Source organism: Annulohypoxylon maeteangense, assembly GCF_022496945.1.
Source record: "Annulohypoxylon maeteangense strain CBS 123835 unplaced genomic scaffold GGS22scaffold_5, whole genome shotgun sequence".
NCBI classification, from domain to species: Eukaryota; Fungi; Ascomycota; class Sordariomycetes; order Xylariales; family Hypoxylaceae; genus Annulohypoxylon; species Annulohypoxylon maeteangense.
In genome coordinates this window covers 1,274,471-1,288,173 of record NW_025953252.1, presented here as the reverse complement: position 1 = coordinate 1,288,173, position 13,703 = coordinate 1,274,471, and the positions used below count along the sequence as shown (strand labels likewise).

The 13,703-nt window shown below is 46.4% G+C and overlaps 5 protein-coding genes across 5 annotated transcripts; 3 read left to right on the top strand and 2 right to left on the bottom strand.

Annotated features, from left to right (window-relative positions):
• Positions 1-77: 77 nt before the first annotated feature.
• Positions 78-3,234, top strand: GGS22DRAFT_158794 (uncharacterized protein). Its single transcript, XM_047960693.1, has 2 exons — positions 78-3,129; positions 3,188-3,234. The coding sequence occupies exon 1, from the start codon at positions 289-291 to the stop codon at positions 2,932-2,934; it is 2,646 nt and encodes an 881-aa protein (XP_047820660.1). The 5' UTR covers positions 78-288; the 3' UTR covers positions 2,935-3,129; positions 3,188-3,234.
• A 745-nt stretch (positions 3,235-3,979) lies between these two features.
• Positions 3,980-8,197, top strand: GGS22DRAFT_178851 (S-adenosyl-L-methionine-dependent methyltransferase; the record flags this gene model as incomplete). The annotated part of the gene is made up of 5 exons (XM_047963609.1): positions 3,980-4,237; positions 4,280-5,911; positions 5,948-5,974; positions 6,017-7,766; positions 8,157-8,197. The coding sequence occupies 5 exons, from the start codon at positions 3,980-3,982 to the stop codon at positions 8,195-8,197; spliced, it is 3,708 nt and encodes a 1,235-aa protein (XP_047820659.1).
• A 2,001-nt stretch (positions 8,198-10,198) lies between these two features.
• GGS22DRAFT_186896 (uncharacterized protein) lies at positions 10,199-10,828 on the top strand (the record flags this gene model as incomplete). The annotated part of the gene is made up of 1 exon (XM_047964520.1): positions 10,199-10,828. One exon carries the CDS (start codon positions 10,199-10,201, stop codon positions 10,826-10,828), a length of 630 nt encoding a protein of 209 aa, XP_047820658.1.
• Positions 10,829-11,408: 580 nt separating this feature from the next.
• GGS22DRAFT_186895 (uncharacterized protein) lies at positions 11,409-11,960 on the bottom strand (the record flags this gene model as incomplete). The annotated part of the gene is made up of 1 exon (XM_047964519.1): positions 11,409-11,960. One exon carries the CDS (start codon positions 11,958-11,960, stop codon positions 11,409-11,411), a length of 552 nt encoding a protein of 183 aa, XP_047820657.1.
• A 753-nt stretch (positions 11,961-12,713) lies between these two features.
• Positions 12,714-13,421, bottom strand: GGS22DRAFT_186894 (uncharacterized protein; the record flags this gene model as incomplete). Its single annotated transcript, XM_047964518.1, has 1 exon — positions 12,714-13,421. One exon carries the CDS (start codon positions 13,419-13,421, stop codon positions 12,714-12,716), a length of 708 nt encoding a protein of 235 aa, XP_047820656.1.
• Between the last annotated feature and the right edge of the window lie 282 nt (positions 13,422-13,703).

Here is a 13,703-nt window from a genome sequence, read left to right as displayed (position 1 = left end):
ATAAGATAAGACTATCCACAGTGACGTTCCTGGATGCACCGTGCGTTCTAAATTTCATCTTCAACTTTTTAGCATCAATTTCAATTTCACCATCTACCTTGCTGATCTACTATTCTCTACTCTGTTCCATAATGTCGATTCTACCAATACCATGACACCACTCACCATACGGTTGATTAAAATGTCAAAATATTTACCCTTATGCACACTTAGGTGACAATCCTAAGAGCGAAAGCCCATGACCTAACGAGCCACAACCTTTGCTCACCCAATCTCACACATCACGGAATGCATATCCCATCCGTGATAGCTTCGGCAAAGCCGGCTGCTAGGAAAAACCCTCTATGGGCTTCTAAAACAGATTGGGACCAGACACTCTCACGATTGACCGGTTCTAGGCGGCAGCGCCATCCCAAGCTTCGACAATCACCCAGTCTTGTGGTATCTATGCGTCTCCGATCTAGAACTGATAGGCAGAAGAAAGTATATGGGAAACCATTTGAACTCGCCGCCAAGTTACGTGCTGATCGCCTCCCACTGGTGATGCTTCAGACATGGATGGCTAGACAAGACATTCAAAACGAACCTCGTGTCAACTTGTTTATTAATTCCATCAGTCCTTCTGATTGGGCTGATCGTTTTCGTATATTGAAATCTAGAGGATGGACCAAGGAACACATAGATCATTGGATATGGATATTGTCTGGGGAAGATGGAGACGTCCGAGTTGCACGATTGGTTTCGACCAAAAAATCAATTCCTACACCAATATTCCTTGTCTCGATTCTGTCACGCAGCGACGCAAGAATTTATAAGGCCGAGACCTTGTTATCTCTTATGACATTTGCATCTACACGCCATTTTCGTTCCGACCTTAAATTTTCAGGCGAGACTCTAGCTCTCCGCAATCCTAAAATGGTCATGACAACGTCCCAATTTCTATTATTCCTCCGCCGTCTTGGTAAACATGTTCGGCGAATATGGCCTAGGTCAATTGTTACATTAGCACGGTTCACGGCGAAATACATTGAAGGGATGCCATCGAGTGCGAATGCCAGGAGTTACCACGAGAAGTGCAGCATATTCAATACAGCTCTGCAATTATTTAAACGCCCAGCGGTAATCCAACCGATTGTAAATATGGAATACAATTGGAGAGCGCAGAAATTCTTGCTGGCGATGTCGGACAACCTGGAAAAGCCTTTTATTATTAACAAAGCTAGTTATCGAGCGGTCCGAGAGGTTATGATCGGGTTGAAAAAGTCAAAAACAGAGAGAGCGGTAGCTTTAAGATACACAAAATCCTGGCCTCCATACCGACAAGATTTTGATGGTCTTGACGCAAAAAGAACAGCCGAGGACGATTACTCGCGCAGCGTAAGGGCCGGAGTTCTTATGAAAGAGGCTGGGTATCCTGATGACGACTACGATAAAGCCTTGGATGCTCTGGGTGGAATGGGTGCAGATTCGCCTACTATACAAACCCGTGGCGTTCTACCTAGAATATTGAAGGGCGAAGAGGAAGTCGAAAATTTCTCTGTTCGTTGGGCTGCGTCGATACGAGCGACTCGCAATACACAAGAAGCGTGGAAAGTCTTTAATGAGTTTAGGACCCAAACGGGTGAATCTCCAACTGCTCAGGTTTATGGGGAGATGTTCATCAAACTGCATGCTCCTCTCGTTCAGCAAGAATCGACTGTGCTGCCTGGCGATGCTCGAGAAGTCTTCCCCGTCCATAACGCCAATTATACCGAATATGAGTTGGCTAGGTTGTCGCCTCCTTCAGTTAGTGAGCTCTACGACCGAATGATCAACGAGGGCGTAAAGCCAGAGGGCCAGTGCCTTCTTACACTAATTACCAATGCTAACTCTCTCGAAGAGGCATCCCGCTATCTTCATGATAACGGGCTTGATCCCATTGGCATTGGCGCTCTGGCCCTCTTTAAGGAGGCTCCTAGCGACGTGCTTCGGCGGATTCCCCTTTTAATTTTCTGCAGTTATATCCAACTCCTCTGCAAGTTGCAACCTCACCGCCATGGCAAAGAGAAGGTACCCCTAGAAGACCTTTATCTTGTCCGTCACGCTATCAATCTGTGTAACCTGCGACTAGTACCAAACACCACTGAGGGATCCACTTTCGGGACACCTTGGTCTATCATCCTTAGGGCCCTAGCTCGGCCGCGTCTCTGTGTCATGAATGGCACTCAGGTTGATAACGATATCCAAGCTCTATCTATATCTATGAATGTCATTCAACATGTGCAGGTTAGAACAGGGGTAAACGCCGAAATGTTCCTATATCTTTGTCGCGCTGCTCAAAAGGCCGCGACCTCTCGACTTGGGTCTCATAAGACATTGCTAGGGGGCACCGGAAAAGGAGAAGATTCCTCGATTTTTCTACCCGAAACAATCTCACAATCACTAAAGACTCTATTCTCCCGGCTTACAAAGCCCATCGACACGGGAAACTCAATATTTAGAGATTTCGAAGTACCCATATTTGCACATAATATAGAGCCCGCTCACTTGCATACATACATGCGCACTTTAGCCTTCCTCGGAGATACGAAAGCAATGAATGAATTGTTAGGCTGGATGCTTAGGAATAAAGTTTATGTCGACGAAGAGGCGGAACGAATAGGAATCCGTGGCCAGGCATTGGTAGTGAAGACTCTGTGTGCCTTTCAGGCATTTGCTGGCCCACTTCTTACCAACGACGAAGAGGCAGACATTATATCGCATATAGAAGACACTGAAAGCATCGCGGGTAGTTGGAGATGGCCAACTCCAGAAGACGTCAACAATTATGTGCAATCTGACCGGCGCGGACACTCCCAACAACTTCAGCAGAAGATTATGAGCAGAAGGTTCCTTGCGTCTCAGCAACAAGGTGAAAACACCATGGGTACGGCATCGGCTGGGATGGATGTATAAGGTCGACACAATGATACCCTTAGATTAGAACAAGAAAAACATTTCGAAGAATTAAAGAAACGGACCATCTGTATGCGCGCGGTTGTTGATGGTCATATATCTCGGTTCCTGATCTGAATCTCGCTTATGTAAGATGGGGCGCTCCGCTGCGGGAGGTTCCCTGCTACCATGGTCCCGGCGCCGTTCGCTGTCAGACTGTTCAGTTGTTAGGTTGACGAAAGCGGCAGGACAATCCACGATCAGACCCACTTACACGAAACTGGCGCCCTTAGATTGGACAATTAAGCATCAATTTAGTGGATCTACGCGCCACGCTCAAAATTCTTAGCACTTTTCTTGTCTTAATTATTCTCCATTTTCTCCATTTTCTTTCATGACCCATCCAGCTGTCGTGCCCACACATTACCGAATTCTCGCAAACGGCGGGGTTACTAAAATGGCTTCATTCCAGCAAGTATCCCCCGCTAAAGTGTCTCACGTCGGAGTTGCTACCATTGGTCCTCTTCATACTACGTTCTTCGGGTCGTTCTGACGCCTTTGCTACTACGTCTCTCAATTTGCTTTCTACGCTTTTGGGGAGAAAATTGCGTTCACCTTTTACACGAGATTCAAGCTTACGATCATAACGACTTTGAACTTATTCATTTATCATGTCTTTGACAATTTTATGAGAAATTCTAATTATAACATAGATCATTCCTTTGAATCCTGTTTACTGGTCAAGCATGAATGACGAAGATTGGATTTTGAATTATCTTATCCTATTATCTTATCATCTTAAAGCCACATAGAAGTCATCTTCTCTTTACCATAGATCAACACATCTACATTCATTCTCTTTCTCATATAATCGTTGGAATATCGATACCCCGTGTTGCTGTCTTGAGTGGCTTATTCTGGATATTTTACCTAAGCAATCGGCTGTCACTTAGATACCTCGGAGTTAGGTAAGCTTACTAATAATAGAAGACATATTTCTCGTGTAACAGTTTACTAACCCCTTATATGATTCTAGTTCTATTGGAGCGATATATCGAATACCAATATGGCCCAAGCAAATATTATCGGCTGGCAACGTCTTCCGATCTCTGATAATGCAACCCCTGAGTTAACTACCGAGTCTGATATAAGTAGCGACGAGCCGCCAGAGTCGGAATTTGCATTCTTATATGGCCAGCTTATATCTAGCGTTGAGAAGGAAGACTTAGATAATGATGCAAAGTCGAGAAATTCTGGCACGACCACTTTATATCAACCAACCCGCAAGAATACGGAACTAGTGACGAATTTCGATGACCCGCATGTAAATCCTTTTGAGGGTTTAGATACAGTACCGGACATTCAGAATACTGCTACAAGTAAAGAGAGGCCTATAGCCGTGGAGATTCCGCAGTCAACCCTCGTTAACCCGACATCAATTTATGAAGGCTTCGTTCCGCCTGCTACTGAAATTCGAGAACGATATGCTCTATCCGAGCTTCTCGACACTAAAAAGACGCGACGGCCTTCACGCGGAAAAGATGGGTATATCGAGTTTGATCTAGAAGATTTTTCTATCTATTCAAACGGTTCTTATTATCCTCACGAACTTAGGCCTTTACAACATGTCGCAGCCCGGTCAGGCACGGAGCAATTTTATTTCGATGGTATTATTCGTAGCGGCGAGAAAAGGTTTTATCTTAGAAAGGTTTGTTTTCGACAGCTTCCCATTGGAAATTACGGCGACAAAGAACATACTGTTGGCGATCAAATTTGGATACGGTCGGACTTGAATGAGACACGAGGCGAGGAAGTTTATTATAAATTAAAGACCCCCGCGACCGAGTATTTAAGATATTACGAGCCTTTTCTTTGGATTGCGGATCTGACGAAGCACGTTCTTGATTATTGCGACCATCTGAAGAATCAACGCCAGCGAGCTGTTTTGTACGATTTCAAATCGCGATTTGGCATTTGGCTCGAACAAAAGCATACCAATTCAGCTACTTTCCGACGTTGGTATTCTACCAACCGAGGAAACGACTTCAGGGGCGCAGTTCTTGCAAACGTTAACTACATCTGGAAAGAAGCCCATGGATTAGACCCGACGATGGTTACGTGGCATGAATTTTGGGGGGAAACCAAGATATTGAGTCATTATCAGCCTAATCTATCACTTAACCAAACTTTGTCGGACGAGAATAGTGAAAAATTAGGTCATAAGAAAGGGAAGCGTGGAAAAGATGGTCAGGTACCACCCACTATCGTAACTCCGTACATATACGATTTATTCTCTCATATGGTGTTTGGGAATGTCCTCAAACGGACAAGTATTGCTGCTGATATACGGAAGAAAAGAAAGACTTTCATACGGAGCAATCTGCCCGTAGAGCAGATAAGTCCTCCTGCGATCAAGCGGATTGGCCGGGATCGTTCAGAATTTATTGCTTCAATTGAAATAGGGGATGTGATCTCGACACATCCAGATGACGAAGGAACAGATACGGAATGGAAACAGCACAAGTCTAAACATTACCAAGGGGAGCACTTATGGTTCGGACTTGTGCAGAAGATACACCAGTCGCCAAAAGGGAAACGTTCCTTTGATGTAATCTGGCTCTATCAACCAATTGACACTCCATGTGGCATTATGAAGTACCCCTACAATAACGAGATCTTCTTATCTAACAACTGTACCTGTCATCATAACACAGCAAAGGTTAAGGCGGACGAAATTCTCGCAACGCACAGTGTTGACTGGTTTGGAAATCCCTCCACCTCTGCCGAGTTTTTCGTTCGTCAAACTTATCTATCTGATGATTGTCGATGGACCACGCTGAAAAAGGAACACTTAAAATGTACGGAAAATAGGTTTCACGTGAAGACGTCCTACGAGATCGGCGACGCAGTCCTCGTTGAGACTGAACCCAAATCCCTTCGACTGGAGGCTTTCATTATAGAAGACTTCTTTAATGAAGGCAAGAAGAATTACGTTAGGGTACGAAAACTTGCGCGGAGGAAAAACGTCGACAAGAATTCCCCCAAGTCACCTCCGAATGAAGTCGTCTACACAGATCAACTTGTCGAAATTTCAACTCGTAAGATTTTTCGCCATTGCTTAGTAAGGGCGTTTTACCCCGAGGAGGAAATACCGAGCCCGTACGACCACGGCGGGACCGGTGATATGTTCTTCATGACACACCAGGAACTCGAGACAGAAGGAGGAATAACTTATGTTCCTCTCGATATGGTCTTAGTACGCCAATTACGGCAAGGCTTCGACCCACTGAATATACATCACGGTAAAAAGTTGCAAGGCTTAGATTTATTTTGCGGTGGTGGAAATTTTGGGCGCGGACTGGAAGATGGTGGCGCCATCGAAATGCGATGGGCTAACGACATCTGGAAAGAAGCTATTCACACTTATATGGCGAACAGTGAACCGGGTGTCTGTACCCCCTTCCTCGGCTCGGTCGATGACCTCTTACTTCGGGCACTGATGGGCAAAGGCGACAAGATCCCCCGACCCGGGGACGTCCACTTCATATCCGCAGGATCCCCATGTCCTGGATTTTCTCTACTCACCCCCGACAGAACTACAGACGACCAAAGAAAGAACCAATCCCTCGTGGCTTCTTTCGCGGCCTACGTCGACTTATACCGACCCTACTACGGAATCCTCGAGAACGTACCGCAAATGGTGAACTCAGCCAAACTCCGCGACGCCTGTGTCTTCTCCCAAGTATGCTGCGCCCTCGTTGGCCTAGGCTACCAAGTGCAAGTCATGTTCCTCGACGCGTGGTCCTTCGGGGCCCCTCAATCGCGAAGCCGAGTCTTCCTCTGCTTCAGTGCGCCAGGCCTGCGTATGCCGAAAGTACCTAACCCATCACACTCGCACCCACCAGGTACAAAACTCAAGAAACTCGGCGAAATGTCCTGCGGCCGACCCTTCGACCGACGCATCCTCATCTCAACCCCCTTCAAATACGTCAGCACCAGCGACGCCATCGGCGACCTCCCCGACATCCAAGACGCCAAACCCGACTTCTGCCCGGGGTTCCCAGACCACCGTCTCTCCGCCGGCGTCACGCCCCCAATCCGCAAACAACTCTTCGCGATCCCAACACAGCCCTGGGAAATGAGTTTCGCCAAAGCCTGGCACGGCCGTCCGGGCCTCCCGCGCACCATGACCCCGATCGAACGCGCGATGTTCCCCCCCGACGGCCAAGAACGCACAAGGAAAGGCGCTAAGGGCTGGGGACGCATACACCCGAATAAGCTGTTCAGCACGATCGCGACGAAGTGCGGGCCTACGGACGCGCGCATCGGCTGCTCGAATCATTGGTACCAGCACCGGCCGTTAACTGTTCTTGAGATCCGCCGCGCGCAGGGGTTCCGTGATGATGAGGTCCTGGTCGCGTCGCCGGCGAACCAGTGGCGGATTATTGGGAATAGTGTTGCTAGACAGGTTTCTGTGGCGCTGGGGCTTGCGGTTAGGGAGGCTTGGTTTGGGACGTTGTTTGATGAGGCGAATGTTACGCAGTGCGGGCTTGCGCGGTTTGCGGGGGTGGAGGGGGTGGGCTTTGGGGGTGTTCAGAGGGGTGTTGGGGCGGGTGGCGGGGAGGTGCGTGTTAAGGAGGAGGATAAGGGAGATGTGGATATGAGGGACGTGTCGGATTCGTCGACGGCGGTGTCAGAGTTGTTCATGCGATCGACGACTGATGGATTCTCTTCTATTACCCCGGCTACGAGCGTCGGCAACGAGTTCTCCGATGGGGAGAGAGGTCGCAAAAGGCCGTCGAAGCTGTGTGTCGAAATCTTGGCTAAGAGGCAGAAGTTCGAAGGGGTGAATGGTAGGGGTGGATGATGGCCGGATAGAAGATGCCTATGAACTTACGCCTTGAAATTGAAGGACGAGGAATTGGGTATATAGTGAGTTATGTGGCGGCGGTGGACCGATGAGGATCATCGTAGTTGGTGAACTTACCATGGTTGGTGTAGGGAAACGATCCAACTCATGATCTGTAAATTTATATGTAAACATATATGTAGGAACTAGATACCTTGGAAACGAGCTGTACGATTCATCTTTCGTCTTTGGAAAAAGTCTACGTGATTTGGTTTGAAGCGATCTGGAGAGCTAGAATAGCTCTAAGAACAGTATATTTATACTTGCTAGAGTAGGCTATAGACCCACACTTTCCAGTGTCACACACCCCCTAGCCACTGTGTACTCTAGGTAGCTACATATTTACAAAGGGAAAGAGGTCTTATTAGATACTAGGTAGCTATCTAACCTTTAGCTTACAGCCTCGCGATCCTGGAACAGCCTCGCCAACTAGTAAGAAGCGCTAAACCTGATCTGCCCAGCCCAGCCTAGCCTAGGTCTACCTAGTCCAGTGGACCCCCGATTCAAAAGAGTGTATATATTAGACGACCTTCTGAATAGGGTCAAGTGGACCAAACACCCCGCTCGTCTAATGTGGAGCCCTGAATCCGAAATCCGGATCTGTTAAACTATCAGGGTCTCCCGCACCCCCAGAGCACACTGCTCGATAGTTTCCCTGGGGACCTTGCCACTTCCACCAGGGCTTTGTTGATCGTCGTCGTGTTGATCGCCCTGGTGTTTCTCACCTAGATCAGGAGAGATCTAATCTAGGTAGCTCCTCCCCCTAGATCTATCATAATCTGATCTAGGGAGATTCTCCCCTCTCGGATCTTTTCGTAAAAGATCTGATGAGGTCATCGTCTTCCTAGGGCTGTACATACCCTAGGAAAATCAGATAGTCCCTTAAAGCTCGAAGGGACCTATCCTTTACCTAGCCCCTGATCTGGGCAGGTCTTCCAGGAAGCTATCGTCGCATGCTTCCTGGGGAGGTTAAATGGCGCTGGCAATCTAGTCGCCAGGTCTGAATCCCTACTTCCATGTATCCTTTGATCTGATCAAAGGGTAGGGCTCCTAAGAAGCTATCGTGGTATGCTTCTTAGGTGTGTGTGTGTAACGCCAGGAGACTGCTTTGAGCAGTGCCCAGCAGGGAGACTAGATCTCCCCCCAAAAGCCCTGTATATTTTCAGTTTGTGTAACGATCTCTTCTCGATTAGATCGTATCGTTCTGTCGCCACAAACTGCCCAGTCCCCGAATTAAGATCGAAAAACAGTTGGCCTTCCTGCCGATCTTCGAAAGCTAAGGTCCAACCTCCTACTAGCAATGAGGTTGCCGCCAGGGATCTCTACCCCTCCGAAAGAGGAGAGAGACCTAAGAAGCCTGTTACTTCTTAGGTTCGTATTACGCCAGGAAGCTGTTTGGCGCCTGGCAAGGAGACTGGCTCTCCTCCGTATGTTGTTTTACTTCAAAAGGTTCATTCAATTCAACCAGTTGAAGGAGATCGTCAGGGACTTTCAGCCCGGCGCAGCAGAAGGGATTGAAGTAGGCCCGCAACGTTGTTGATGAAGTAGCTTGCCCTAGGGATTGATTGACTGTATAAGGTGCGAAACCTATCGCGAGCCGGGCTCATAACTATGACGGGCTGAAAACCAAGAAGTAAGGTTGTAAGTTTGAAGCGATCTGGAGAGCTCTAAGACCAGTATATTTATACTTGCTAGAGTAGGGCTAGCAGGGGCTATAGACCCACACTTTCCATCGTCACATTTAGACAATAGAGCTCTATGGCTCATGGTATACTGATATGATCGACTACGTTGAGTTTCTTCATACCGTACTAATCTTTAGGGGCGTACCTTTAGAATGTTGTCTTTAGCTCAAGAAAGCTAGTGTATTCTGGACATAGGAAGAGAAGAAAGGCAGTAAAAACAATCACTTGTTTGTAACAATATTGATTAATTAACATTGGATTGTTACGCAACATGAGCGCCTGTACAAGTAAGGCCCGGGAACTTTCCCTTCCCTAAGTTGAACAATGCCCTTTGTTGATTTAAACAAGTTGATCAAAGACTTTGGAGCTCTATTATTTAAGACTACAAGCTACCTGAGTAGACATGAGCATCTTAAATATCATCAGCAACTATCTACCTAGACAGTCAGGCTCCTTTTAACCACGGCTATCTAAACCACTGCTCGATTACTTTTAGTTAGCCTGTCAGGATTGGCTGGGTGTAGTTATTTCAACTAACTTAGCCCCTATATTCTTGACGTCTACTAATCATAGAACATAGGGTTTGAGGATACATCTCTAGGTAAGTCACGACTTAGTAGAAGCTGATACCTTTCCGTAGGTTCGTCTATTCATCTAGAAGAATTTCCATATACATTGGGTCTCAAAAAAAATGCCTCGTGCACGTTCCGTCATGCGCGACCCCATTGATCTGGCTGCGATAAGGCGTCAGGCATTTCTTCAACGAGTCAACAATCGACACCGTAAACTTATCCAAAGAATAACTTCAATCATCAAACCGGATGGTAGAGACCTATTGACCAAAGACGAGGCCCGAACCTGTGTCCAATTTATATGCATGGAGATCAGACGCATCGAGAAACAAGGTACTGAAGGCAAAATAGAAATCTTTCTAGATTTATCTCAGATCCTCGACAATATTTTCCATCGCGATACCATAGAGTCCCAACTATGGTGGATCCTCAAACGCTACAAGGTCTTCAAGAGCATGCCATCGGATAGGCAATGCCGATACCTGACCGAACTCATCGAATGGCGTAATAAAGTTGGAAAACATGACGGTCTATACCTGGCATACTTTCTCCCTGGAATCCAGATCTTTGATACGCTCTCTTATGACCATCGCTATCTTTCGAGTAACGAGAATAACTGGTTCATTTGGTGGTTTACTTCAAGACAGCATGGGTCTGTCCGGGTTGACTGTAACAGAACACAGAGAGTTATAGATGAAGATCGACAGTTTTTAAGAAAGCTGAAGGTTGGCAAGAAGGGAAAAATTTAAACTCTTTCCTAGAGGCCGAATATCGTATGTATGAGCTCTACTTAGATAAGGGGCGAGAGAGGATTTAGGGCTTCTTTCAGGAGCGCCCTTTCCAGATTTATCAGTATTTATTTGCAATAAAATAGAACCTACATTGAATTTGTGTGAATATCCTTCAAGTAAACGTATCGTGAATATAAATCAAAGATTGTTGGCCTTCAAAACATGCATATATCTATCTCTAGTATGTGCACATTATTCCTATATACGGTTTTTTCTTTGCTTACTAATATGCGCTTAACAGGTATTCTGTGCCAATTAGTAAGCAATTTTCAGGGGCTGGTGATTAGGTAATCATATACTGTTCACAGTCGTCTAAATCATTGACGTGTTCTATTCACTAAACTTTCTATTTCTATTCATGATATTGACGTCCATAGGTAAGGTCAAATCTTATTTCATATTTTATTTATTTTATGAAAATATTAGGTACCGAATGATGAACCCTTTTTCCCTTCCAGACTCTAACTATCCAACTCATCAAGAATCTCCGTTATGATTAGATAATCATTTAATGATGATTACGTTGAAAACAAGATCTTTAGATAGGCATTTCAGCAGTTGAGTCTGGCCCATTCTCGTCGCGGAAAGCTAGGTAGTCCAAGAACCACTTGTCAATTGCGCGCCTTTCGTCGATACTCGAATCTTGGGAAGGCGGTATGTCATGTTTTCGGCCTTCGTTAATCCACCAGATAAACCAGTTGGTAGCAAGACTCGGTTCGCGGTTTACAGGAGGAAAACACTGGAAGATATGGATGCCGGGGAGAAAGTACGCCATCCACATGCCGTCATTAGTACCCTGTAAAGAGCGCCAGGCGATCAGTTCCGTCAGGTACCGGCGTCGACCAGCTGATGCCATCTCAGTTCTCCATAGCATATGCCGCGCCATGATCCACCCCATATGTACTTCTAACGCAGCCATTCCGAGGAAGTTGTTAATTTGTTGGGATATATGGATTAGCTTGCGTAATTGAGTCGGTTCGGTTCTTTTCGACAGATTTACAATTTCCCTCGAAAGAAATATCGAAGCTCGGCTAGCCTCTTTCCTCCTCATCAGGCCCTGGCACCCCTCCGGTAGGGAGCGGTATGGCATTGCGAGATTTAGGCCTTTACCCGCTGACTTTAATTTCGAAGGGCAATTTACCTATCTTCTCGAGGGATATATATCGATATATACCTAATGTTCCGACTTGGTTTTGTAAATAAACTCGTATGGAGGTCTGTTTGATGGGTGGCAGGGAATGTAACTTCTGAAGGTAGGTGCCAGTTAGGTAGATAGGTATATAAGGATTTTCTGTTAAGTTAATTTGTAAGAGACTCTGGATCCGTTTGGCTTCTATTTAAGTGATTCGCACAAGTATAGGTACGCTATGAAACCCCTGATCATGTTTTGTGACATAAATTATTCGCTAGGTATGTATCAGGAAGTAGGTAAGGATCTATTTCTAGGGGGAATCATGTCAGGCTCATCGAGGCAAATAGGTATCTAACCTAGCTAGCTTTCTCCTGGAAGCACCATTAGTTGCAAACTTAGGCAAGGTTCATAGTTGGTAAGCAACCCATTTTAAAGGATTGTATTCTATTACTAATAGTTGGTCAACTCCCCCAGTGACTGAACCGAAAGAAAACAGCTCCAACGGTTCCTAGTTTACATCGACGAACTCGTCCAATCCCAGCGAATCCCCAAAACCCCGTAAATCCACATATAGGTTAGGATTATCTGTGAAGATTACCCAAAGTCAATAACCACAATTCTACCAGCCGCTGCCCCCCTGGTTGTTGTATGATCGGTTGCTATGCCGTTGGCTGCTAGAGGAGGACGAGGAGACGAGTATGGATGTTGTTACTAAGCCGGGCGGCCTGAGCTACCACCAGTATTCTTTCTTGGGTGTCTAGTGATAGACGGAAGAGCAGTGCCCCGGACTGTTCGATGCGAATTCGCGATAGGCGCAAGTACATTGGGTATAACAACTGGGGTTCTGCCCATGATCTCGTACTCGATCAAGTGGCGTACCATATTATGATCCCATTGCAATTGCTGTTGTCTGCTGATGTTATTCTGCTGCGCAATGCCATCGAGTGCTTCGAGCCACCAAGCAAACCAGTTTCCGTCCCGTCGCTCATTGTACTGGCCTGTCCGAATACTCCGCACGAAGCTGTCCAAGTCAGGGAGGATGTCGGCCGCCATGCGAAAGTAGTGGTGATGACTGGGTTCGTCTCGAAAAGAGGCCATCAGTTGGCGTAAGTAGAATAACTGCTCCTGTGGCCGTATAACGAGGAATAGCTCGCATCGCTGAACCAGGCCGTCGCGCATGGTTCTGACTTCGATGGGTGTGCACGGGCTGATGTCTATATTGAGACCTCGAAGAGCAATGGCCATGCCGACAATCTGACGCTGAATTGGCTTTCCTAAGATCCGACGCAGGCTTCCGGTGACCAAATTCAGCCTGGCCTGGTCTTGTGCGGACACGCCAGGGTGAGCAGTAGTGGCTCGCTCGTGGCTAGGGACCTGTCGATGTACATCTTCAGGTTGACGATTGTGGGAGTCAGCCATGGTGAGAATTGGGGGGTTTTTAATGATAAGATTAGGTACTTGGATTGATGTAGAGATCGCCCGGCCTACTGGTGGTTGGGGGCTATTTGCTTGGTTCTGGAGAGAATAAGTAAATACTTAAAAGAATGTTCAACAATTATTTATGTAGGTAGGTATATATAAAAAATAATCTCCAAGTATAACACCCGAATTCGAGTGTTGAGAAGATATTGTCTGTCAGACTTTGAAATATTCTTGCGACTCATAGGAGGAGGTCGTACTGAATCAGTATTATCCATCGTA